General features: G+C 36.7%; 1 protein-coding gene across 5 annotated transcripts in view; it reads right to left on the reverse strand.

The window, feature by feature from the left end:
- LOC137643908 (high-affinity choline transporter 1-like) overlaps positions 1-25,000 on the reverse strand; it is a 76,025-nt gene that overhangs the window by 35,428 nt on the left and 15,597 nt on the right. For 4 of the 5 annotated variants that reach the window (XM_068376660.1, XM_068376661.1, XM_068376659.1 and 1 more), the window contains one exon: positions 22,819-22,993. In XM_068376660.1, coding sequence (XP_068232761.1) covers positions 22,819-22,984 — 166 coding nt within the window. In that variant the 5' untranslated portion in view covers positions 22,985-22,993. Of the gene's footprint in view, positions 1-22,694; positions 22,711-22,818; positions 22,994-25,000 lie in introns of those variants that run through there. The other variant, XM_068376662.1, reaches the window with a different exon arrangement.

The raw sequence follows: 25,000 nt of genomic DNA on the forward strand, positions 1-25,000 counted from the left end.
CTGAAAAGGAAGAACTTGCCATTACACACGTGAGTTCCAAGGGAACTATAAGGTCTTTTTAAAGTCTTAAATACACTTCATGTCCAAATAAACATGTGGCACACATGTTCAAGTCTATGTTACTTCACCATGTAGAAGAACAGTCCGTCGTGTCACTAGGTGGCACTTAAAATCACTGTTTCGCACTAGGGTCAACACAGGCACTTGTTGAGTTAGAGTTCCGAAATAACTCACTATTCTGCGCAGCACTAGGCAGCAGGCTTTAACACACTACCTGCTGCCACCACGTATCTCTTCAATTCGTGCACCTGCTTCACATAGTGTTTGAAAAACACTCTTGAGGATTTCCAGCCCGTGAAGGATCGAAGGCTTTCGAAATCCATTGCTTGAAAGAAATTTAGGGAAGAGGCGACTTTCCTGGGATCATGACCTGCGGGTGTACTGTCAGGATCCGCTCTGCGAATAAAGTAGGTGATCTTCGCCCTTAGTTGTTTGAGTGACAAATCAGATCCCAATGTTTCTCCTTTAAAGAGCTGTCCTCCACCAAAGTCTGAAGTTCTTCGAAGATAGACCTTTAGACTCTCCACTGGGCATAGAGAGACATCTTCCTTCAGAGGGCAGATTCTCCAAGGACCCCACCTCTTAGTGGGGAGTTCGTTCTTAGCAAGAAACGTTGGGTCAGGGGAGAGGGTAAGTTCCCCTGTTTCGGCGAACTGTATCTGGCCCTCTTCTCTAGATAAAGCCACTATTTCACTGACTCGGGCTCCCGAGGCGAGAGCAAAAAGGAAAATCACTTTTTGAGTCAAGTCTTTCAGAGGGCAAGACTCGTTGTCCAGACTAGAGGCAAAATGGAGCACCTTATCAAGAGACCAGGAGATGGGTCTCGGTGGAGGTGCAGGACGGAGTCTAGCACATGCCTTTGGAAGCTTGTTAAAGATGTTGTTGGACAAGTCTATCTGGAAGGCGTAAAGTAATGGTCTTGTCAAGGCCAATTTGCAAGTGGAAATCGTATTGGCTGCTAAGTCTTGTCCATGAAGGTGAATGAAGAAGGACAGAGAAAAATCTATGGAGATTTCCGTAGGATTTTTTGCCTTGACGAAAGACACCCACTTCTTCCAGGATGACTCATATTGCCTTCTGGTAGACTTTGTTTTGTATTCCTCTAGGAAGTCTAAACATTTCATCGAAATTCCAAACCTTTTCTTCACGGCTAGGGAGAAAAAATCATGAGATGAAGGTCTCGGGTTTTCCTTGATGAAGCGAAGACAGTCGACTTCTGAACCTGCTGGGAGAGAACTGGGTCCGGCAGAGGGATCAGCTTGGGCTGTAGCTCCAGGACTAGAGGGAACCAGTTGCTCCGGGGCCACTTGGGTGCCACTAGGGCCGCTGTTCCCTTGAAGGTTCTCAGCTTGGTGAGGAATTTTAGCAGAAGGTTGGGTGGAGGGAACAGGTAAACTTTGGACCATCTGTTCCATTCCAGGGACATGGCGTCCACCGCTTCCGCTCTGGGGTCCTCGTATGGGGCCACGTAAAGAGGAAGTTGATTGTTGTAGCTCGTCGCGAAGAAGTTGATCTGCAGTTCCGGGACTTGACGGGAGATGAAGGAGAATGATCTTGCGTCTAGGGACCATTCCGACTCTACGGGGCTTATCCTCGATAGAGTGTCCGCCGTCACATTGCGGAATCCTTGTAGGTGAACTGCTGAGAGGTGCCATCTCTTTTTGTCCGCTAGGCGGAAGATGGGCAATAGCACTTGGTTGAGTTGGGTCGATCTTGAGCCCTGAAGGTTGAGACATCTGACCACAACGGCGCTGTCCAGAGTTAGACGGATGTGGATTGAAGGACGAGGGGATAGTTTCTTCAGAGTAAGAAAAATCACCATGGCCTCCAAGATGTTGATGTGAAACATCTTGAATAGGGGAGACCATGTTCCTTGAACTTGTTGTTGATGGGAGTGACCTCTCCATCCTTCTAGCGAGGCATCCGTGTGGATGGTGACCGACGGAGGTGGTGGTTGAAGAGGAACTGATCTTTTCAGGTTCTTTGCCTCCGACCATGGCTTGAGGAGTGAGCGAAGCCTGGTTGGTAGAGGTCTCTTGAGATCTCTTCGAGCGATGGATGCGTTTCTTCTCCAGACTCCCGATGCATCTTTTAGCTGTGCTCGTAGCACTGGGTCTGTCACTGAGGCGAACTGGAGGGAGCTGAGCACTCGTTCCTGTTGGCGTCTTGAAATCCGTTTGGATTTTAGGAGTCTCTTGACAGATCCCGCTATTTCCTTCCTTTTCTTCAGAGGGAGGGAAAGACGGTGTGACTGAAGGTTCCAATGGATTCCCAGCCATTGAAACTTTTGAGCTGGAGACAGTCGAGACTTTTTGGCGTTGATTTTGAAACCCAGATGTTCCAGGACCTAGGTCACCTTTCTGCAAGCACGCGAGCATTCTTCTGAGGATGCCGCCCAAACCAGCCAATCGTCTAGGTAAGCCATCACCTGGATGCCTTGAAGGCGTAGCTGTCGGACGATTGTGTCTGCGAGCTTCGTGAAGATTCTTGGAGCTACGTTGAGTCCGAAGTGCATGGCCCTGAAGGCGTACTGCCTTCGTTGAAGCTTGAATCCTAGGTAGGAGGAAGCCTGGTGATTCATTGGAATGTGCCAGTAGGCGTCCGCCAGGTATATCGAGACCGTGTAAGCCTTGTGAGGTAGTAGGGCTCTTATATGTTGAAGAGTCAGCATCTTGAATTTGTTGTTCGCTATGAACTTGCTGAGAGGGGACAAGTCCAGAATGACTCTGAGTTTGTCTGAGTCTTTCTTGGGAACACAGAATAGTCTTCTCTGGAACCTGGTGGACTTTACCCTCTTGATCACCTTCTTGTTCAAGAGTTCTAGGACATATTCTTCCAGGATGGGGGTGGAGTGTTGGAAGAAATGGTGGAAGGTTGGAGGTGGTGTTACCCAGCTCCACCCTAGTCCCTTCTTGATGATGCTGTGGGCCCAAGGATCGAAGGTCCAGCGATCCTGGAAGTGGCGGAGTCTTCCTCCCACCAGAAGCACTTCATTGCTTCTGGTTTCCCGAGGATTTACCACCTCGGCCGCCTGCTCCCCCTCCTCCTCTCCCTGTAGATGGACGTCGAGAGGAGTCTTTGCCGGAACCTCTACCTTTGGGGCGAAAGGTAGTGGATTGCCTTTCATAGGCTGGTGTGAAGACTGGTGACTGAGTCACCACTGGCTGGGGGACCAACTGAAAGGTCTGCTGTGGCTGAGCCACCAGCTGGGGAGTAGCGGGTGCCGGAAACTGGCGTTTAGCCTGACGCTGTTGGGGTCAGGGTTTATTGGACTTCTTCTCAGGTTGGGGGCCATCATCCTGAGAAGATTTTCTCTTTCGGGACATGCCCCACTTGTTGAGAAGGTTCCGATTCTCAGTGGCGGCTCTGTCCACAATCTCTTTCACAAGGTCAACAGGAAAGAGATATTTGCCCTAGATGTTGGAGGAAATCAGTTTCCGGGGTTCGTGTTTGACGGTGGCATCCGCAAACACGAATTCTCTACAGGCTCTCCGGGCCTTGATGAAGCTATACAAGTCCTTCAGCAAGGTAGCAAGTGGGTCTTTGCAAGAACCATGTAGAAGCCAGGGACCCGAATGTCCCCGGCCATAGTCTCAAGTTGTACTTGAAGAGATAGAGAGGGAGCCAGCCTCTCTTTTGTGTCTTGCTCCCGACGCAGAAGGTACTCGGTGAGCTTGGGGAGGTTTTCGTTAAACTGACATCCCGCAACGTCAGCCTCCAACTTTCCAACCGCGAAAGTTAACTGGATATCTTTCCAGCTTTTGTCGCGGGAGGGAGGGCGAGGGAAAGAGGCCTACATTCCTCCAATGTAGGGCAGGGTTTTCCTTCCTCCACCGCCTTCAACACTGCCGCCAAGGCCTTTTCGGCGAAAGGAAAGACCATGGTGGGAGGAGCAAGAAAGGACGGGTGCTTCTTGCTCAGGGCCGGCACCTTGGAATTGGTGTAGCCCCTGCTCTTGAGGCAGTCGGCCAGAAGAGCTTGAGCCTTAGTATGGTCAAACACTATGAACTCCTTAAGCTCGGTCTCCTCCTTGGAGACTGGTTCAGATTTGAGACTGACGTAACAGTCCGAATAAGCTTCAAAGTTAGGCCAGAAATCCACCTTTTCAAGGGGGACGGCGCCTAACTTGAGGTTGATAACGATGCGTCCACTTGTAATGGGCATGTTTTCAGCATGCCACCAAGGGTTTGTCACCGAGCAGGCGGGAAGATCTTTGACGCTGGTCTTCTTTGGCGTCTGTTTTGACATGCGCATAAACTCCCTCTTGAGGTCCGCATGCCCCTGGCAGGAGTGCCACCAACGCTTGGAGGGTATCCTGGGTGCCCACCACTGCAGGTACTGGAGTGACAGATGTAGAGGGGACCGGTTCCGAAATTACAACGGAAGAGACAGAAGGTGTGCGGGCGATCTCGCCCTCGGAGTCAGGAGTCTCCACCTGATCTTCCTCTTCTACTTAACCCTCGGCCATCAGGGTCCTTTCGGTATTATCAGACACATCCGACATCTTCTCCACTTCGTCTATGTGACAGTCTTGGAGAGCGTCCGAAACGTCAGGTTCAACCGTCAGTTGGACGCAGGGGATCTCATCCTTGGGAATGACAGCATCCGCAGATGCCTTGGGAAAGAGCAAGGCTCTCATCCGTTCGCTTGGGAGATAAGGCCCCGTGGCGTTCTTTTGGAAACCATGCACCCACTTACGCAGTTTCTCTCGGGCGATGTCCCTGGCCTCCGCTGACAGAGGGTTATCAAACGATTCATCGAGCAGGTTCTTGCACACAGGGCAGACCTGCAGGTCCCAATAGCGAAGATTCCCCTTCGAGATTGAACAGCCGGCATGGGTTCGGCACGCCAGGTGGCCGTAAAAGTCAGGGCGACGAACGCTACAGAAGGCTCTCGTACACTGTAGGTACTCCTCCAGTTAAAGAAAGATGCAAATGAGTCTTTGGAAGTCAATGACAGTATGACTCACAATAATCTTAGATTAGTATTAAGTTATTAAACTTATAATATAAGATTCCTTTTATGTATAAGCTTAGGATAGATAAGCTAGAAAGGAGGCAGGAAAGACATACTTGTGCATCCCGCCCAGCCAATTGCCGTGACCCCACACCATAACTAATTCAAGGAGCCCATCATGAGTCCTAGAAGGAGGAAGAACATCCATATTGGATAAGCCAAGCTTAGGCTTCCTCCAAGGAATTAGATACAGTGAGAGGGAGAACTGAAATCATTCAGTATAGAAGAAGGAAGGGGGAAGGATGTTCTAATCCCCCCTAATCAGGATAGGTCCCGGCAAAAGACTGCGCCTGGATGAACAGAGTATGCTGGAAAATTTTTACTGTACAACTATTCATAATAGTTTTTAATCTAGGGTATATGATATACCATAGATGTACTGGCTATCATCTATAGCTGTACAATAATCACTGCCGGCACTGGGCCGACAGGGGGAAGGAGTGACTGTCCACTGTATAGGTGAGTCAGAAGGCTCCGGCAGAGTGACGGCATGCCGGAAGCGCGCCGGGCGCCGGCAAATCTTCATCAAGGGGAGACCTTTCCAAGCCATCAGTCTATGTGGCAGGAGGAAGGCGACACCTTATATGATGACAGATCGCCGGCAAGTTGGCGGCCCACGGCAGCCGGCAGGTGACCGGCGAAGGTATACCGACACTGACATCATTAAATGAGACGGTGAGGATACCGAAGGCCCTGACGGCTGACGCCGGCAGGGTGGAGGCGGCAGTGGACCGGCACTGAGAGAGAGAGAGATAGAATAGGAGGAGAGAGAGGGAAGGGTAGTATTCAACACCCGTACCCCTTCTTCCTCCGGAAGGAGTGTTCAAATGAAAGGGAGAGGGTGGCAACCTTTCATCCAGTTGCAACAGAGCCGGCAGTCAGCTACGGTTGCAGGTGGCGGCCCAAGGGAGGACCGAAGAACACTCAAAGATAGAGAGGTCTTCTGCCGGCAGACCGACCTGTCGTATGCAATCCCATAGTTCGACTATATGCGGGAAGTGTAGCAGATCGGACTACCCAATGAAAGGACCAGGCCGAACCCACGACCCACCGGCATGCGATGGAGATGTAGGATGGCAGACAGGGGTGTGATGGCTCAGCCAACACAAAGTGATAGATGGGGGGAGGGGTAAGGGTCCTGAGGGGGAGTGTAGGGGAGAGACGTAGCTCCTACCTGCACTCCCAGGGGTGGGGATTCTGTTCAGGGCTAGCCTATCTAGGGAGGAAGAATCCATTCTCCAGCCTAGGGTAGGTTAGCACAGAGAAGGTACAGCACTAATGTCCTGTACTAAACTATAAAGAAGCAGAATCCCTTTGGACTGCCTAACCTAGGGTAGGGGAGCTAGCCCCCCAAACTAAGAAAAACAGGGGTAGGACAAATTGCTAGGCCACAGGGAGGAAGGGTCTTAACCCAACCAAGTGTGGACTAGGGGGAAGGGCAGAGTCCTTCCACCTTCACCCACCAGCAGGGCCCAGAAGGAGAGTCCATTCTCCTAATGGGGAGCTGGGGCCAAACGATAGGTACTCTGAAGTTCCGTCCCAAACTCAAAGCGCATGTACTATGGCAAGGAGTTGGGAAGGAGAATCCTAGCCTAACCTTACCCGAATGCGATTCGAGGTAAGGAGGGCTAGGAAGCAGCCTAGGCTACCACAGAGGGAGGAGATTACCTTAGGTAAGGTAACTGGGGAGGTAAGAAAGTATACAAGAGCCCTAGCGTAGGTTAGGGGCAAGGGAGACGACTACCAAGATCATCGAAACCCCTTGTATACTTCCTAGAAGGCGAAAAAATAAATGTGCAATCACTGAATCTTATATGTATAAATGCCTATATCTTCATTTTATAATTTAACACTAGGAACACTTATTATATCATGCAAGAAAGTAAACAGGGATGCCTAGGCTATCGAGCCTAGGGGCTAGGCTAGCAATCTAGCTAACAAATTCGGCTACCTGCATTCACTGAAAATGAATACTGTCGGTATAATATAACTAATTCCTAGCAATGAAGACTAAATAACTAATGTTGATTATTAGTTATATGACCGGGAAGGTTGTTCTGGCTAGCTAAATAAAGCATGCGAGGCAAACAACAGCGTCGGCATCATGACGCCTCCGGTTGGGGCACAGCTCCGCCACAAAACACAGGATTTTAAGATAAAAAGACGTTACTTTACGGCTGGAGCTTATTTATACAATACATGAATATGGTACTCAACTTTCCAGAAGAAGGCGAGGCTGAAGATTGCGACATTGCGAATATACATAGCGAACACTGGGAAAAACACCTAGTCAGAGATGCTACGTAAGAGGGAATGAGGAATAGACGCGCATCGGTGATGTCAATCAAGATGGCGGCCAGCTATGGCGGCCAGATGTTGACATCGCCGAGTACCGTAACAGTAACGAAGGAGGAGAGTTTAGTAACGGCTCCTCCCATACTTGCCACACTCCCCCTCGAAGCGTAAACGCTATGTGGGGTGCAGATAGCTATGTGGCATGTCCAGCATACGTCCCCTGTTATTATATGATATCCTAAATGGGAACCTTATGGGTACTCGCGCCAGAAGTTAGAATTCTGTGAAACCTTTAGTTTAATTCTCTGGGAATATCTATTGTAGTCAAATATGCCCTTAGGAAACCACTGAAGGAACCTTCCATCAGGACGTCATGGCTTGAGCCAAATATATATATATATATATATATATATATATATATATATATATATATATATTTATATATATATATATATATATATATATATATATATATATATATATATATATATATATATATATATATATATATATATATATATATGTATGTATATTTAAGTAGAGAGAGAGAGAGAGAGAGAGAGAGAGAGAGAGAGAGAGAGAGAGAGAGAGAGAGAGAGAGAGAGAGATATGGCTTCTGTCAGTAATTTGAAAATTTTATATAATAAATCTTTATAAATATTCAGGAAAATGAAAAAGGAAAATTTATGTAAAAATCTACTTGACAAAAAGAGGATATACGCGGACACACTATTCTATCTTATTTCACTTCATCCTTTTTTTAATAGCTATAGTTTATATCTAAAAGATATAATTCATAATTGTTACTTTTTTTAAAGAAACATGTTATTTTCATTGTTCATTACTTCTGTTATACTTTATTTGTTCCCATCTTTCCTTCCCTCCCTGGGCTATTTTTCCCTGGTGGAGCCCTTGGGCTTATAGCATCCTGCTCTTTCAACCAGGGTTGTAGCTTAGCAAGTCATAATAATAATGATAATAATAATAATAATAATAATAATGATAATAATAATAATAATAATAATAATACGGACGATTTCACTTTATACAACGGGTTTCATTTATGATTCAGTAGTAGAACAATGAATGTGGCCATGACTTGTGTTGGTCTCTCTCTCTCTCTCTCTCTCTCTCTCTCTCTCTCTCTCTCTCTCTCTCTCTCTCTACATATATATATATACAGTATATATATATATATATATATATATATATATATATATATATATATGTTTATTTATATACACATATATATACATATATATATTTATGTATATATATATATATATATATATATATATATATATATGTTTATTTATATACACATATATATACATATATATGTATGTATATATATGTGTGTATAGATATAAATATATATATATATATATATATATATATATATATATATATATATATATATACTGTATATATATATAAATATATATATATATATATATATATATATATATATATATATATATATATATATATATACAATATATATATATATATATATATATATATATATATATATATATATTTATATATGTATATGTATGTACACATATATGTATATATATATGTATACATATATTATATATATATATATATATATATATATATATATATATATATATATATATATATATATATATATATATATACACACACGCACAAATACTTCTCTTTGTTTACAACCGAAAATACTAGATAGTTATCTTCTAAGTAAACGAAATCGGCAAAAGTAACTTAAATGCAAAACCCAAAGCTCACAAGGAGGGTAACACTGATTTATTATGTTGCAGTAACGCATAGTACCTTCTTTTGTTTGTATAAAGGCACGCAGAGCTGGAGAACCTCTGAGAATGACTAAAAACTCTTAATTGTCCTAAAAAAAGTCATAAATACCTAACTATAGAGGCCCTCTGGCGCCAGCGTTTCTTTGCATGGTCTCGTAAATATCTTGCAGTTTGCTGTTTCTTTCATTAATTTTATTTCTTATCGTGAATAAATAATGGTTTTCTTAATTCAGAAAGGGAGCTGTGCTTCTTGCCAATCATGATTAGGCTCTATATAGCTTTGCTTCACGGTAAACATCCTTCTGTACTAGACGAAGGTTATCTTACATTAAAATAATTTTTACGCAACTAGCCAATTCTTCTCTAGCAGAATTTAAAAAACCAATAAATCATCTATGATAAATTAAACAATATAAGAAACTGAATGATTAAATCCCTGAAATTATAACGACTCTAACACAAACCGTCTGTTTTACAAAATATAAATAATTCCTAATTCGACGTTGTTGACAACTGACATATTTTATGTGTTATGGGTTTCAAATGCTCGAAAGGAATCCGAACTATACATATCCCTTTTAATGCTTTCAAATACTATTTCCACCACCTCTAACCCTCTTCTCCGGTTTCTTTCTCTCCCGCAACTCGCATATTTTGGCAAGTTGCAATCTTTCAAAGAAGCCATATCGAAGAATGCCATGCTCTCTTTAAAGTGTGCTCCTTTGTTTCCAGCCTTAAAAAAAGAAAAAAAACGTATTTACGTTTATTGCCAGAAAAAAAAAAACACCTACAAAAAAATATTCCCGCGCCTATTAGTCGACACCAGAAAAAAATTCTGGTTCATTCACGACCGTAATGAAAATAGAAGGTGAGAAAAAAAAAGAGGTAAAGCTTTTAAACCCGACCTTCATTTAGGCTGGGTATGTGTACCAGAGTAACAGACTTGAACCAATTACCTAGTGGCCGAAATAAGCTGAGGCCTAACCTATATTTTTGGGGGGATATTTCAGTAGCGAGAACAAGTACTTCTTCGCCTACTTCTTCTTGTTCTTTCAGATGGAATTTATAAAAAGTGAACTGTACCAGACGCATCAGTAAACCTCTGGTAAGTCAATCAATTTTACTTTTAGATAATAATTTCACAAAAAGAATTGTTAACATTTTCTAATGTTTCACTAAAATAGATAAAGGAGCATCGTGATATTTTTTTTTTTTTGGGGGGGGGGATGCATTAGCATGCTAATATATCTTATTTTATACATCTATATATGTCAATAAACATTTTTTTTTTTTTAATTTGAATCGATTCCAGTTGCTACTATAGTTTTTAACTTGAGAGTAACGAGACCTTTAGGTGTGGAGGAAATTCCCCCTAAACCTCGATGAAGTCACTAGGAGCAGAGTGACGGATTGGGTTTAAGGCAATAGATAAGATATCTCTTCGGCTTCTACTCTCGATGGCTGGCGGATGATATTACTGGAATTAGTATGACCTGGCAGGGGTCACTCGCCTTAGTTAGATAAGCACAGCGCATCACAAGGAACTGGCTATCCTTTGATGAATCTAGCCAATGAATCCTCTATAAGGCCCTTTGCGTTAATAGGCAAAGGAGGAGATGATGATGATGCCTATTCTAAAAAGTAAGACAACAGTCAACTTTTAGAAAGGAAGAATCTTGACCCATCGCCAAGTGTGGATAAGCGCAATTTATAAAGTTTTCTGTGTAACAATATATATGCAAATAAAATTCTGCTTAGCACTCATTTCTAAACGATTTTTATTCTCGCTTTGCCTCTGGTTGTTATTTACTGGTCAACGTATCAATTTGGAGATTGAGTACTAATATCTACTTATTTTAAACTATTGAATTGCTAAAGGAATAGTATGAAAAAATTAGTTATTCATATTTTTATGAATTGACTGGGAGACTTTGCATTTACATACACGCATACACAGAAGGGAATATAAATTGTGTTTATGTCTATTCAAATAAGATTAGAGTTACTAGATTTATTGCTGGGAATTATTAAAATTTTTTACACAAAACTGTTGTTATTCATTATAGAAACTGTGTTGGGCTCAGGGAGGCCATTAAGGTTCCTGCAACTTTAATAAAATTTTGGAAATCATGAGGTCTTGAATATATATTCAGAGAGGATTAGTATTAACTAATATTCTATAGTGATTCAATATTCATATAGTATTAATGTTTATAATGAGATACGCTCCTCACTTTAAATAGGAGGCATGAATTAATTAAGGGAGAAAAAAAAGCATTGTAAATGGAACGTGTTAGTTTTTTTTTTTTTTTTTTTTTTTTTTCAAGAACATAAAAGTTATGGACAACTCTTAACATATTACTCGCTTTGATATCAGTTTCCAAGTTTTTATTTTTCTTTTATCGGTCCTTTTTTTTTTAGCACATTTTTCTTTCCTTTACTGCATTGCATTTTTAGATTCTACTCCATAATTGGAGTAATTATCAGGGAATTATAGATATATTTTTGCCTTTGATTATTGTCGTTTATGTGTTTGTATGAGATTTCCCCTTTAATGGGGCTAAACAGGAAGTAGGTTCTTTCTGACTTCTGCAGTCTCTGTTCAATCTATCTGAAATCTCATATAGGTTTAAAGGTCACTCATGAATGACAGAGGCAAAGGACAAGGACAATGCCCTAGCAGGACAATGCCCTAGCAGGACAATGCCCTAGAGACTGACCATATATCTATTTGATTAGCGTCGAAGTTCCTGTCCACCTAAGTTAGGACCAGGGAGGGCCAGCAATGGCTGCTGTTAACTCAGCAGGTAGGCTCCTCCAAACAGCCCATCCTTAGCTTACAAGGATGGTGAGGTTGTAGACACTACAACTATAGAAATTGAGCGAGTTTCGAACCCCAGTCCAGCAGATCGTCAGCCAAGACGTTTTCAGTAGACCACCACAACCCAAAGACCTTTACCTATGGCTTTCCGTAATGATTTTCAATAATGGCCTTTATCCTGCTATTAGAAATAATCGGAATTTCGCTTCCCTATACGATTATAGTCACGAAAACGTGGAATCTTGTTGGAGAATTCTGCTCCGGTGTAACATCTGCATTTACCAGAATTTTGTTTAAACCTGAGTAAAAATTTGTTGCTAGTGTATTGCCAAGAATATGTTTTGTTCACGTAATCTTTGAACTGTTCGAGATTAAAAGATATTTGTTTACCCTGACTTCTCTTATGCGAAGATTGTTGTTCATGTTATGATATTCATATGATATCTTGTGTTGATTTCACCATTACTTGGAAAGAAGTTCTAAAATTACTAAAGCTTTCTGCTTATTCAGCATCTTATGGAACAGGACAAAGAAGAGAAAAGACAGAAATAAACGAACAATGAAGTGATAAACCTCAATTTGTCTTTACAAAGATCAGATTCCTTTTCAAGGATTGTAGGCTGTAGCCAAAACTCACACTTTTATTGCTAGCTTCCGAGCCCACTGCCATTGGCACCAGATTTAGTCAGAAGTTTTATGCAAAGAAAAATCTTGCTATGATCGCTTCTTTTCCACTTCCCAGGAAATGAATTACGAAGGTAGCTTTGCTCTGTAAGAGAGGTTTACTACTACTACTACTATTATTATTATTATTATTATTATTATTATTATTATTATTTGCTAAGCTACAACCTAGTTGGAAAAGCGAGATGCTATAAGGCCAAAGGCTTCAACAGGGAAAATAGCCCAGTGAGGAAAGGAAACAAGGAAACAGAATAGTGTGTCCAAGTGTACCCACAAGCAAGGGATATAGTTAATCCATTTGTTATTTTCATTGGTATGGCAAGTGCGAAGGTAATTTAATTATAGTCTATCGAGGTGAAGGTTGCAAAACCGTTGAGCTATTGAATGATCCAAATATCAAAAGAAAACCCCATCATCTTGACGGTAATATATTGATCTTGGTGTCTTTAGAAAAAAAAAAATGCAGTACGCAGTAATTGAAAACTTAAGAGCAAGATGTGGTTTGTCTGTATATTAGGGGAGAAGTTAAAGGATAATACAATATATAGCTATGTAGATTCAAGTGTAAGTGAGGGGAAATGTAAGGGTAAGTAGGGTCACTTATATCACATGCAAGGTATTACATTGCATTGCAGTTTTCTTGAAGCAATGTAACTGAAGGATTTTGATGGAAAATTGTAGTCTAAAATTCATAGATTATGTTGTTAAAGAATTCTAATTTTTCATTTGTGAAGATTCTATCTTTAAAAATTTGAACAAGTGAACTCAATCAAGGATCTCCTTTTCAGGAAGGATTGCACTGTCAAAGGATACCCAGTAGTTTAATGGTTGATAAGTCACATTGTTTATCTTACTGACACATCAAACACTCAAAGTATAGCATCAAGTTAAAATCATTGGGCTATCAAGTGATTTTTATTAAACTGAAAGATGGCCATGTTTGAGGATTTCCTCCCGTTAAAAGAATACATTTTGATGGTTTTCCTGATTTGTAAATTAAGTCATCTAGAAAATTTTAAAGGTTGTAAGACTGCAATGCTAAAGTAATTCATAAAAAATAGATCGTGCTGTCGAAGGATTTTTTTTTTTTTTTTTTTTTTTTTGTCAAATTAGTTCTTGAATTAAGAGGGACTTTTTAAATTGAAATATGTGCTGACAAACGATTTCCTCAACAGATAGTTAGCGTTGTTAAAATATATCTTCATATTGAATTCTTGAATTGATAGAATATATTACGAAAGAACTTTTTAAATTGAAGTGTGTGCTGACGAAAGATTTCCTCAACAGATAGTTAGCCTTGTTGAAATATATCCTCATATTGAATTCTTGAATTGAAATAATATATTACAAAGGAACCTCTTAAAATGAAATATGTACTGACAAATGATTACCACAACAGACACTGTAATTGAAATATATCCTCATATTGAATTATTGCAATTTCAAAGAGCTTCTTAAATGAAAATGCGTTGCAAAAATATTTCCTAAAATTGAAAACCTGAACTGTAAAATTTCATTGCGTTACAAAAGAAATTACTTGAATATAAAGAATGTGATGTTAGTGGATCGCTCATTTTCTTTTAATTGTATTGAAAGATTGCCTTTTCAAATGAATTCCCCAGACTGTTCAAGATAAAAAGATATTTGTTTACCCTGACTCCTGTCTATGGATTTTATGAGAATAAAAGATAGCCTGATCAAGGACCTCCTGAAGTTTAAAAAATGCAGCGACAAATTCTTTAGAATTGAAATAATATACAATAAACGTGAAAGAGGAGGAAGAGCCTCATAGCTGCAAGAAAATGCATTTAAATGGCATTACCAGGTTGGCTGTGTGCTCTGCAGCAAAGAAACCCATTTCAGGTTTTATGGTGTAAACAAGAGAATCTCCTTTAACCCGTAAATAGAGGCGCAAAAAAGAAAAAAAAGAAAGAAAGAAAAAAAAAAAAAAAACTCGTTTGTCAGAGTTGCGGTGCTAGGAATTTCCTATGGAGAATACCTAGGATAAATTTTGATTTATTTGAGAAGAGATAAAACAAGAACGACCAGAAACAGGTCAGGCTTGTAAATAACAACACCCACACTCACAGTGCTAATTTGTGCGTACCTACAACCCTTTTCTGATTTGGCCCTACCTTCTGTCTGTACTTGGGACACGATCCAAGACATACAAGGACAGGTGCCAGAGAAACAAGGGTTCTGTGATTCGTTGTTTAAAGGGATATGAGGGTGGAGGTTGAAGAGAGGATAGGCCCAAGACCTTCTCTAGAAGTCCTCCACCAGGGTGCGCTGTTAAAAATGTTTGTTAAAAAAACGGTAAATGTTTGGCTGTATCTATTCCATTTTTCTACTGTTTTAAAACGGATATTTTGACGTAAAAGAGTGATATTACGGTCACCAGCCCGTAAAAGATAATAACAAAGTCGGGTAAAATTACGATCGCCTGCATAGTACTGAAATATGATTGAGAACAGTATATTTTTACGGAGAATTTCCGGTTAAAATTACTGTTTTTTCTAAGTGTAAATGGGTCTATCTTAAGCCACCGTTCATTACATTCTTCGTTTATTATCCTTATATTTATAAACTACTGTACGTCCTCCTATCTATTATAAGTGTTTGTATCTTTATTCTCAACTTTTAACATTACCTAATATCTCTCGTTTGTAATATTATCTTACTAATTAAGCAAGAGAAATCTAATAGAATATGAAATCAACACAGGCTCAATACTACAGAGTATTCGAAAATTTTATCATGATAGTGTCTAGATTGTGGAATGATCTTAGTAAAACCACTGTTCACTACAGTATATTCCTCATTTATTACCCATAAATCTGGGGACTATGTCATCCGATCTATTATCGATGTTTGTTTATTACTCTATTCTCATCTTTAACATTACCCAATATCCCCTTTTATAAAATAGCTTGTTAATTGTGTAAGAGAAATCTACCAGAATGTGGAATCTACACAGGCTCAATACTACAGATTATTCAGAAATTTCATCGAAAATTGTGGAATGATCTTCCTGTTCAAGTCATCAAATCAGTGGAACTGCAAAAGCTCAAACATGGTGCAAGTAGGCCTACTTTTTAGTTGAGGAGATTTATATCTTTATAGTTCCGAGTATCATAAGTTACTCATTTGATATTGTTATTTATAGTGGATTGTTAAATTTCCTATTCCCATTTTAATGCTTTATCTGTTTCCTTTTCTTCTTGGGGACTGGGACTATAATAATAATAATAATAATAATAATAATAATAATAATAATAATAATAATAATAATAATAATAATAATAATAATAATAATAATAATAACTTCAGAGGGGCTAAAGATCCGCTACACATAAGGGTATGTCTTGACAAAATTACCTAGTTATTGCATTATCACTAAGGCATATGCCTGTATGTTTTGTTATATAATTCTCTTTTCCAGCCAAACTAACACCCCCCCCCCAAAAAAAAGCATTTAATTATGCTTCATGAAAATTTGAGAAAGGAAAGGGAAATATGATATATTTGAAACTACAATTATCCTTTTTTTTCTACTTTTTATTTTCCGTTTCCATAACAATGCGAAAGACTATATTGCACCAGTAGAGTTAAAATTAAATGAATATTCTGTTGTCATGAAAATAATATATATATATATATATATATATATATATATATATATATATATGTGTGTGTGTGTATATATATAAATAAATATATATATATACATATATATATACATATATATATATATGTGTATATATATATATATATATATATATATATATATATATATATATATATATATATATATATATATATACATATATATGTGTATATATATGTGTATATATTTGAATATATATATAGATATATATACATATATATGTATATATATATATATATATATATATATATATATATATATATATATATGTATATATATGTATGTATATATATATATATATATATATATATATATATATAAATCTGTAAAAGAGCAGTTTATTTCATATTTTTTTTCACGGATAAAGAAATATGCAAGGGGATATTCTAATGTTTTATAGTATTCGTTGTTAGGTTTAATAACATCGATATACATATTATCTATCTGAAAACCAGATAAAACTATTTATTTTCCAAGTATTATATTTTTCGAAAATAGTAGTTTTTATTATATATATACATATATATATATATATATATATATATATATATATATATCTATCTACATATATATATATATATATATATATATATATATATATATATATATATATATATATATATATATATATGTCTGTGTGTTTGTGTGCGCTTGTGAATGTAGTAAACTACGTATCTGTGTCTATTTTTTTAAAGGTAAAAATTTAGCGAAGAAGAAATCATCAAAAATTTAATATATTTTTCAATAATTATGACAAAATTTGATTAGAACCAAATAGCTGCTAAGTGCGAAGCAATTACGTAAGCATAGAGGTTACATCAGTGCCAAGTCCCCTCCCCCCCTCTCTCTCTCTCTCTCTCTCTCTCTCTCTCTAGAAGCATCTGACGAGAAGTATACAAGTAATCTATTTTGAGAATTCATAGGGGGAGCTTCAAATTCGCCCTCCCTAAAAAGCAGTGCCATTGTTTGGCATTCCATCTTGCTTCGCCATTATATTGAGCATGAGAGAGAGAGAGAGAGAGAGAGAGAGAGAGAGAGAGAGAGAGAGAGAGAGAGAGAGAGAGAGAGAGAGAGAGGATAATGATAAAAATATCATAAGTTGCCCAGGGAACCGGCCACCCATTGAGATACTACCGTTTAAAAGTTATTGAGTCCTTTTACTAGCCAGACAGTACTACGTTAGATCTCTCTCTGGTTACGGCTCATTCTTCCTTTGCCTATACATATACCGGATAGTTTGTCCTATTCTTTCCACATTCTCCTCTGTCCTCATACACCTGACAACGCTGATATTACCAAATAGTTCTTCTGCGCTCAAGAGGTTAACTACTTCAATATAATTGTTCAGTGGCCACTTTCCTCTTGGTAAGGGTAGAAGAGACTCTTTAGCTATGGTAAGCAGCTCTCCTAGGACAAGGACACTCCATAGTAAAAATTCAAACCATTGTTCTCTAGTCTTGGGTAGTGGCATAGTGTCTGTACTATGGTCTTCCACAGTCTTGGGGTAGAGTTCTCTTGCTTTTGGGTACACTCGGGCACACAATTTTATTTCTATCTTATTTCTCTTCCTTTTGTGTTTTTTGAAGTTTTCCTAGTTTTATATAAAAGATTTAATTTAAAGTTTTTATTGTATATAATTGAAATATTCTATTTAGATTGTTCATTAATTCTCTTGTAGTTTAATTTATATCCTTGTTTTCTTTCCTCACTGGGATATTCTTTCCTGTTGGAGCCCTTGGACTTATAGCAACCTGCTTCTTCAACTAGGGTTGTAGTTTAGCTAATAATAATAATAATAATAATAATAATAATAATAATAATAACAATAATAAAATAATACTAATAATAATAATAATAATAATAATAATAATAATAATAAAATTTAAATTTTTTCATTGAAAGATATATCTTTGTGCTCTATTTGTTTTTAATCGCGTTTGCTTAACTATTTTTGTCTGTTTAAACGTGCAAAGATATATTTAGCCATTTATTTTATATTTAAATTAATGTAGATTTTATAATGATGTTTTTTAACTAAATTGAATTTCAAATGTAAATTAAATGGCAAAAGCAAGGTGCAGTGACAATGAACTAAAGACTGACCACATCAACGCTCAAGCTCCTCTCTACCCAAGCTAGGACCAATGAGCACTAAGCAATAGCTGCTGAGGACTCAGCAGGTAGACCTATAGGCTGTCCTAAAGCTCCCATCCTTAGTTCACAAGGGTGCGATGGTGAGGTTGCAGACTCTATAAGAAACTGTCGAGCTTGATTGTGTCTCGAACTCCTGTCCAGCAGGCAACTAGGCAGGGACATTTCCATTAGGTTACCATAGCCCTATGAAATTTAGGTTATGGGAGATGTAGGAACGAATCTTTGCTGTTAACTGCTACTGAACAAAACGTTAATTTACAATGCATTAAGCAAGTCGGTAATCATCTCACTGATGCTAATTTCAATAACATAAATATACCAGTTAATCTAATAAAATCAATAGGTAATTTATAGTTTAGCTACTCCTCATATCTTGTGTTGTCATTATGTAGGAGACTGACCTATTTTGTACAGTTGTTTTCATTTCTTCCGGTACACTTCCCGGGAAGCTAAGGAGAGTCTGACAGCAGCTGTACATTGTAGCAGGTAACACTGTCTCAAAAGAGAAGCTATTGGCAACGCTGCCTCTAAAGCAAAGTCACTGAACTTATAAACACGCGATTAAAAGCATTTTCATTAATTTTAAGAAGTGTTAGTGAGCAAATAACAATGTTGTCAATTGTTTATCCTTTGCGTTACCTAGTGTAATGCAGAGCAGTTAACATCTCCTTCGCATCCCGTGAGTGTGCCAGAATTAATGAAGCCAATTGTACTACACATGAGTTAATAACATTTCCAAAAATGCCCAAGGCCAAGACCATTCCTGACGATATCTATGTTTGCTTTCTTTTGCGTTATCATGTACTTATTGAGAAAAACAATTTTTAATTAAGACAACTGTTTTTAAGGACATGAGCTACTAGCAACTGAATAACAATAATGGATGAAGGACCATCAACATTTTGTGAGTAAACTAAGAGTTTGTGAAACATAAATTGAAATAATTTTATTTTTTATTTAACAAATTGACAAGTATAACCGGCATGTATAAAAAAGGGTATAATGCAAAATTTGATTATTGCATTAGAAATACTAAACTTGTGATATTTGTTGTGGACTCAAAACGTTGCCACTCACTCTCTTCGGTGTTATGTATGCCCAGGCTTGTTAGTCAACTAGCCCTGCATTTGACTCTGTGTCTGATGAAAATAGCATTTTTCTAATGAAATTCTAGACCAGTGTGTTATCCCTATTTACAATTGTTAGCAGAGTGTAAGATATGGAATAACATATTGAATTACGAGAAGTCCTGTTGTAACATTTGATTCATATCAGGATCCTGGCTATCTCATTTTTCCTTTGCCTTCACATACACTGAATAGTCTGGCCTATTCTTTGCGCATTCTCCTCTAGCTCCATACACTTGACAACACTAAGATAACTGAAAAATTCTTCTTCAATCAAGGGGTTAACTACTGCACTGTAATTGCTCAGTGGCTACTTCCGACTTGGTAAGGGCAGAAAAATAATAATAATAACAGACATGGATAGAAACTCAACATTCTTCGAGATCTACATACAATAATAATAATAAGGAAACAAAGTTATAACTTTTCTTTATAACGAAATACGATGAATATGTCATGTTTTGTCATTGCATACCATATTGAGAGTCATAATTGTATCTAATAATAACCTCCTGACCTCAGAAGTTTACATTACCCAAAGATTTTAGCCGAATGATATTCAATCATAAATTCACTCATATTTTTTAATAGGAAAATCATCTTGTTCTCAATAAATGATAACAATAAGTGATGCATTAATTAGCCTATTGTTTTAAGGCTTTTGCAGTCACTGTTAAAAATTTGCATTAAAAAAACGGTGAAAGTCTGGCAACATTAATTCCAGGATTTTTTCCGTTTTAAGAACGGATATATTGACATTAAAGAGTGATATTACAGTCACCAATTCGTAAAAGATAATAACAAAGAAAGGTAAAATTACAGTAGCCTGTATTTTACTGAAATACGGTTGAGAACAGTATAATTTTACGGAGAATTTTCGATAAAAATTACGGATTTTTTTCAACAGTGTAGCCTATAATAGTGAGAAAATAATTAACCCACTACTTTAGGTAATACATTTTTTTTACTTAACCTACACGCTTTCAAACATGTACTGTAGGATAATGTGAAATTAATCAACCCATTACTTTAGGTAATAAAGTTTTTCCTTAACCTACACACTCATAAACATATACTCAGTAAAAGGATTTTAGCAAAGCTAAAAGATTATACAGATCAAGATGTTTTTTTAGCTTCACAAAAATGAAGAATCAATTAAAAATGAGTTAGTTTTTTATTGGATTCTATTATGGTATCTCACGTTGCTTGTGTAGGAAAATACGAAACTTGATATATTTTCAAACTTTATTTTCATCTTATCATTGAGTTCAATAATATTTCCAAGGTCGAAAACTATGACAGACCGTGTGAGCATGATATAAAATGCGCCGGTGATATTAGATTTATTTGTTTGTCAAGTTGCAAGAAAAAACTCAGCCTTGATAAGTATTCTGATCACGTTGGAATTTATTTTAGAATATCTAATGATTTATTTTACTGCTTCTATTATCATGGTTTTAAAATAGCTTTCATATCAAGAAATCAAATTCAGTGAAGCTTGCCTGTAATGAGAAACCATCTTGAAGTTTATGAGAAAATCGAGGATATTCATTTGTTTTTATATAACTGAACACATGTTGATTTCTACAAACCCACATTTCAACAAAAAATTGTATCATAACATATCTTTAATTATGTTTTTTATATTGCATTCCAAGTAGAATGACAATTTGTATTAGTTCAGCCGTTCTTATTGAAGGCTCATTTAGGGTTTTTTTCTAACAATGTGTATATAATCAAAAGAAAATTACTATTGACTTGGAATAAGTTTTCAACAATCCCTTTTGGTAGACAATAAATCAATAACTCTTATGAAAAGTTGACGCCTTTGATATTATTGAGTAATGCTACTGTAACAAACCTGAACTAAAAGACAAGAACGAATACAACTCGATGAGTTCTATTCTATGTAGGAAACATCCGGGGTTGATTAAAGAAGTTAATACTTATATATTCACTTTAAAAATTTACATTAAAAAACCGTAAAAGTCTGGTAACATTTATTCCAGGATTTTTTCCGTTTCAAAAATGGTTGAATTGACGTAAAAGAGTGATATTACGGTCATAACCCGTAAAAGATAATAACAAAGTCATGTAAAATTACGGTCGCCTGTATTTTACTGAAATACGGGTGAGAACAGTATATCTTTACGGAGAATTTCCGATTAAAGTTACGGTTTTTTTCTAACTGAGGTGGCTTTAGAATTTGACATACAACTAAGAATACGTATATTTTCGTATGGATATTTATCGATAAGTAAACATATCAGTAAATATATACACCAAAATGTCATAATTACAACTACAGTGGAAGAAACATATTAAGCACTTAATCATAAATATATAATTCATAACTGAATAAATATTGACCTATCATAGTTAAAATATCAATGACGGAATAGGCCTACACCTAAATGTCATAATTGCAACTATTATTATTATTATTATTATTATTATTATTATTATTATTATTATTATTACTTGCTAAGCTACAACCCTAGTTGGAAAAGCAGAATGGTATAAGCCCAAGGGCTCCAACAAGGAAAATAGACCAGTGAGGAAAGGAAATAAGGAAACTACAAGAGAAATAATTAACAATTGAAATGAAATATTTTAAGAACGCTAACAACATTCATATAAATCTTTCATATATAAACTATAAAAACTTTGAAAAACAAGAGGAAGAGAAATAAGATAGAATACTGTACCCGAGTGTACCCTCAAGCAGGAGAACTCTATCCCAAATTAGTGAAAGATAATGAAAGAAGCAATGCGAATACATAATCATGAGCACATACACTGTTAAAATAAACCGTAATTTTAATCGGAAATTCTCTGTAAAAATTTTTTACTGTTCACAACCGTATTTCAGTAAAATACAGGCGACTGTAATTTTACCTTACTTTGTTATTATTTTTTACGGGTTGGTGACCGTAATGTCACTCCTTTACGCCAATATATCCGTTTATAAAACGGTAAAAATCTTGGAATAAATGTTGCAAGGTTTTTACCGTTTTTTTTCCATGCAAATTTTTAGCAGTGCAGATTAAAATCGAACAAACAGAGCCGACCTGTCATAGTTAAAATGCCAATGACGGAATAAACGAAAATGTCATAATTCCAGCTACAGTGACAGAAACAAAGCGAACATTTAATCATGAATTCGTAGATTATAACTGATTTTAAGGAACTGACCTGTCATAGTTAAAATGCCAATAACGGGTCCAATGGATCTTCCAGCGAGCATGACCTCATCGGAAGAATTTCCTTTGGACCTTCTCTTCCAGGCGGCATAGATGCCAATTCCTAGGATGAGCAGGTAGAAGACAATGATGCCGCACAGACCCGGAATGTTCAACATATTTGGATCCTGAAAAAAAATGATTATTCAGTGAGAGAGATTCAATGAACCAATAGCGAAAATAACAATTTCTACTTATATGCTAAAGGGAAGGATTATATGTTTGTATGTGTGTATATATATATATATATATATATATATATATATATATATATATATATATATATTTATATATACATATATACATGTATATATATATATATATATATATATATATACATATATATATATATATATATATATATACATATATAACAATATCTACTTATCTGCTAAAGAGAAGTATTATATATATATATATATATATATATATATATATACTGTATATATAAATATATGTATATATATATGCATATATATACACACGCACACACAAATATATATATATATATATATATATATATATATATATATATATATATATATATATATACTGTATATACAGTGTGTATATATATGTATATATATATGTTTATATTTATCTATATATATTTGTATGTATTTATATATATGTATGTATATATCCCTTTCTGAGTGGGGATACTTTAACATTGTGGAACGGTTTGTGTATCGCCATGATCAGCTTTGTGAGGGATCAGACTAAAGTCTCCCACCATTACCAATCCGCAGTGGCCACCGTAGTGATGAAAACTGTCCAACTAACACCCTAGACATAAATACGGACATGTCTGAGACCTTTGTCCTGCAGTTTACTAGAAACGGCTAATTTCATTTTTTTTTCATTTTTTTTTTAGCGTGTGCACATACTCGTAAAAGTATTTATTCAGATGGTCCTACTAATTTCAACTTATGCATAAGAAACTTGGAGCTTTATTAAACCCTTAGAACATAGGCTAGTTACAACTTGAAGATTTGTGGAAAGAATAATGATGGGAATAACACTAACAGACAAGAAAAGAGCAACATGGATGCAAGGGAAAACTAACGTGCAAGGAAAAAATCGAAAAAAAAAATGGACATGTACAGGACATATTATAAGAATGAGAGAGAATAGATGAACATCAAGCCTAACATAATTGGTCTCTAAAGATCACAAAAGAAGAAGGGGAAGGAAGAGAAGGCGATGGATTGACGAACTAAGAAAGTTTGCGGGTGTGGACTTGCATAAAAAGACCATGAACAAGGCCCAAGTGAAAGGACATGTCCATTTAATTTAACTTTGATCATTTAACATCTCTATTTTATCGTCATAACACGAGAAGTCCAGAACGCGTCGTTTAGTTAAAATGTGAAATTCTGGAGATGATCCACAAGTCTGAAGCCTTTGTTCTGCAGTGGACTAGTAACGGCTGATGATGATGATGATGATTATATATATATATATATATATATATATATATATATATATATATACATAAATGTATATATATATATATAGTATATATATATATATATATATATATATATATATATATATATATATATATATATATTTATACACACGCACACACACAAACACATACACACACACACACACACACACACATATATATATATATATATTTTATATATATATACATATATATAAAAGATTTATTTTTGTGTCATTATTGTTCTTCAATTTTTGGTAGTTTTCCTTATTTCTTTTCTCTCCCTGGGCTATTTTCCCTGTTGGAGACCGTGGGCTTATAGCATCCGGCTTTTCCAACTAGGGTTGTAGCTTAGCAAGTAATAATAATAATAATAATAATAATAATAATAATAATAATGATAATAATGATAATATGCATATGTATTGGGTTTGTGTATGTGTGCGTGTATATACTGTGAACCCCTCTGGGGAATGGTCCTCACCCTCATGAGGCCATTATTGGCATTGGCATAAATCTCGGAATCTTTTTTGTAGCAGATGCATTATACCTCAAGGCAGAGGAACCTAAACTGTGTATTTAGGTCACTGGAGATCAGAATTTTACTCTTGAAGGATGCCAAGGAAAAGTGTGGTGTAGAAGTGTCACCAATTGGCAGGTGCCATTTTATATTTTCGTATATGTT

The sequence above is a fragment of the Palaemon carinicauda genome, chromosome 7 (assembly GCF_036898095.1).
Source record: "Palaemon carinicauda isolate YSFRI2023 chromosome 7, ASM3689809v2, whole genome shotgun sequence".
Taxonomy (NCBI): domain Eukaryota; kingdom Metazoa; phylum Arthropoda; class Malacostraca; order Decapoda; family Palaemonidae; genus Palaemon; species Palaemon carinicauda.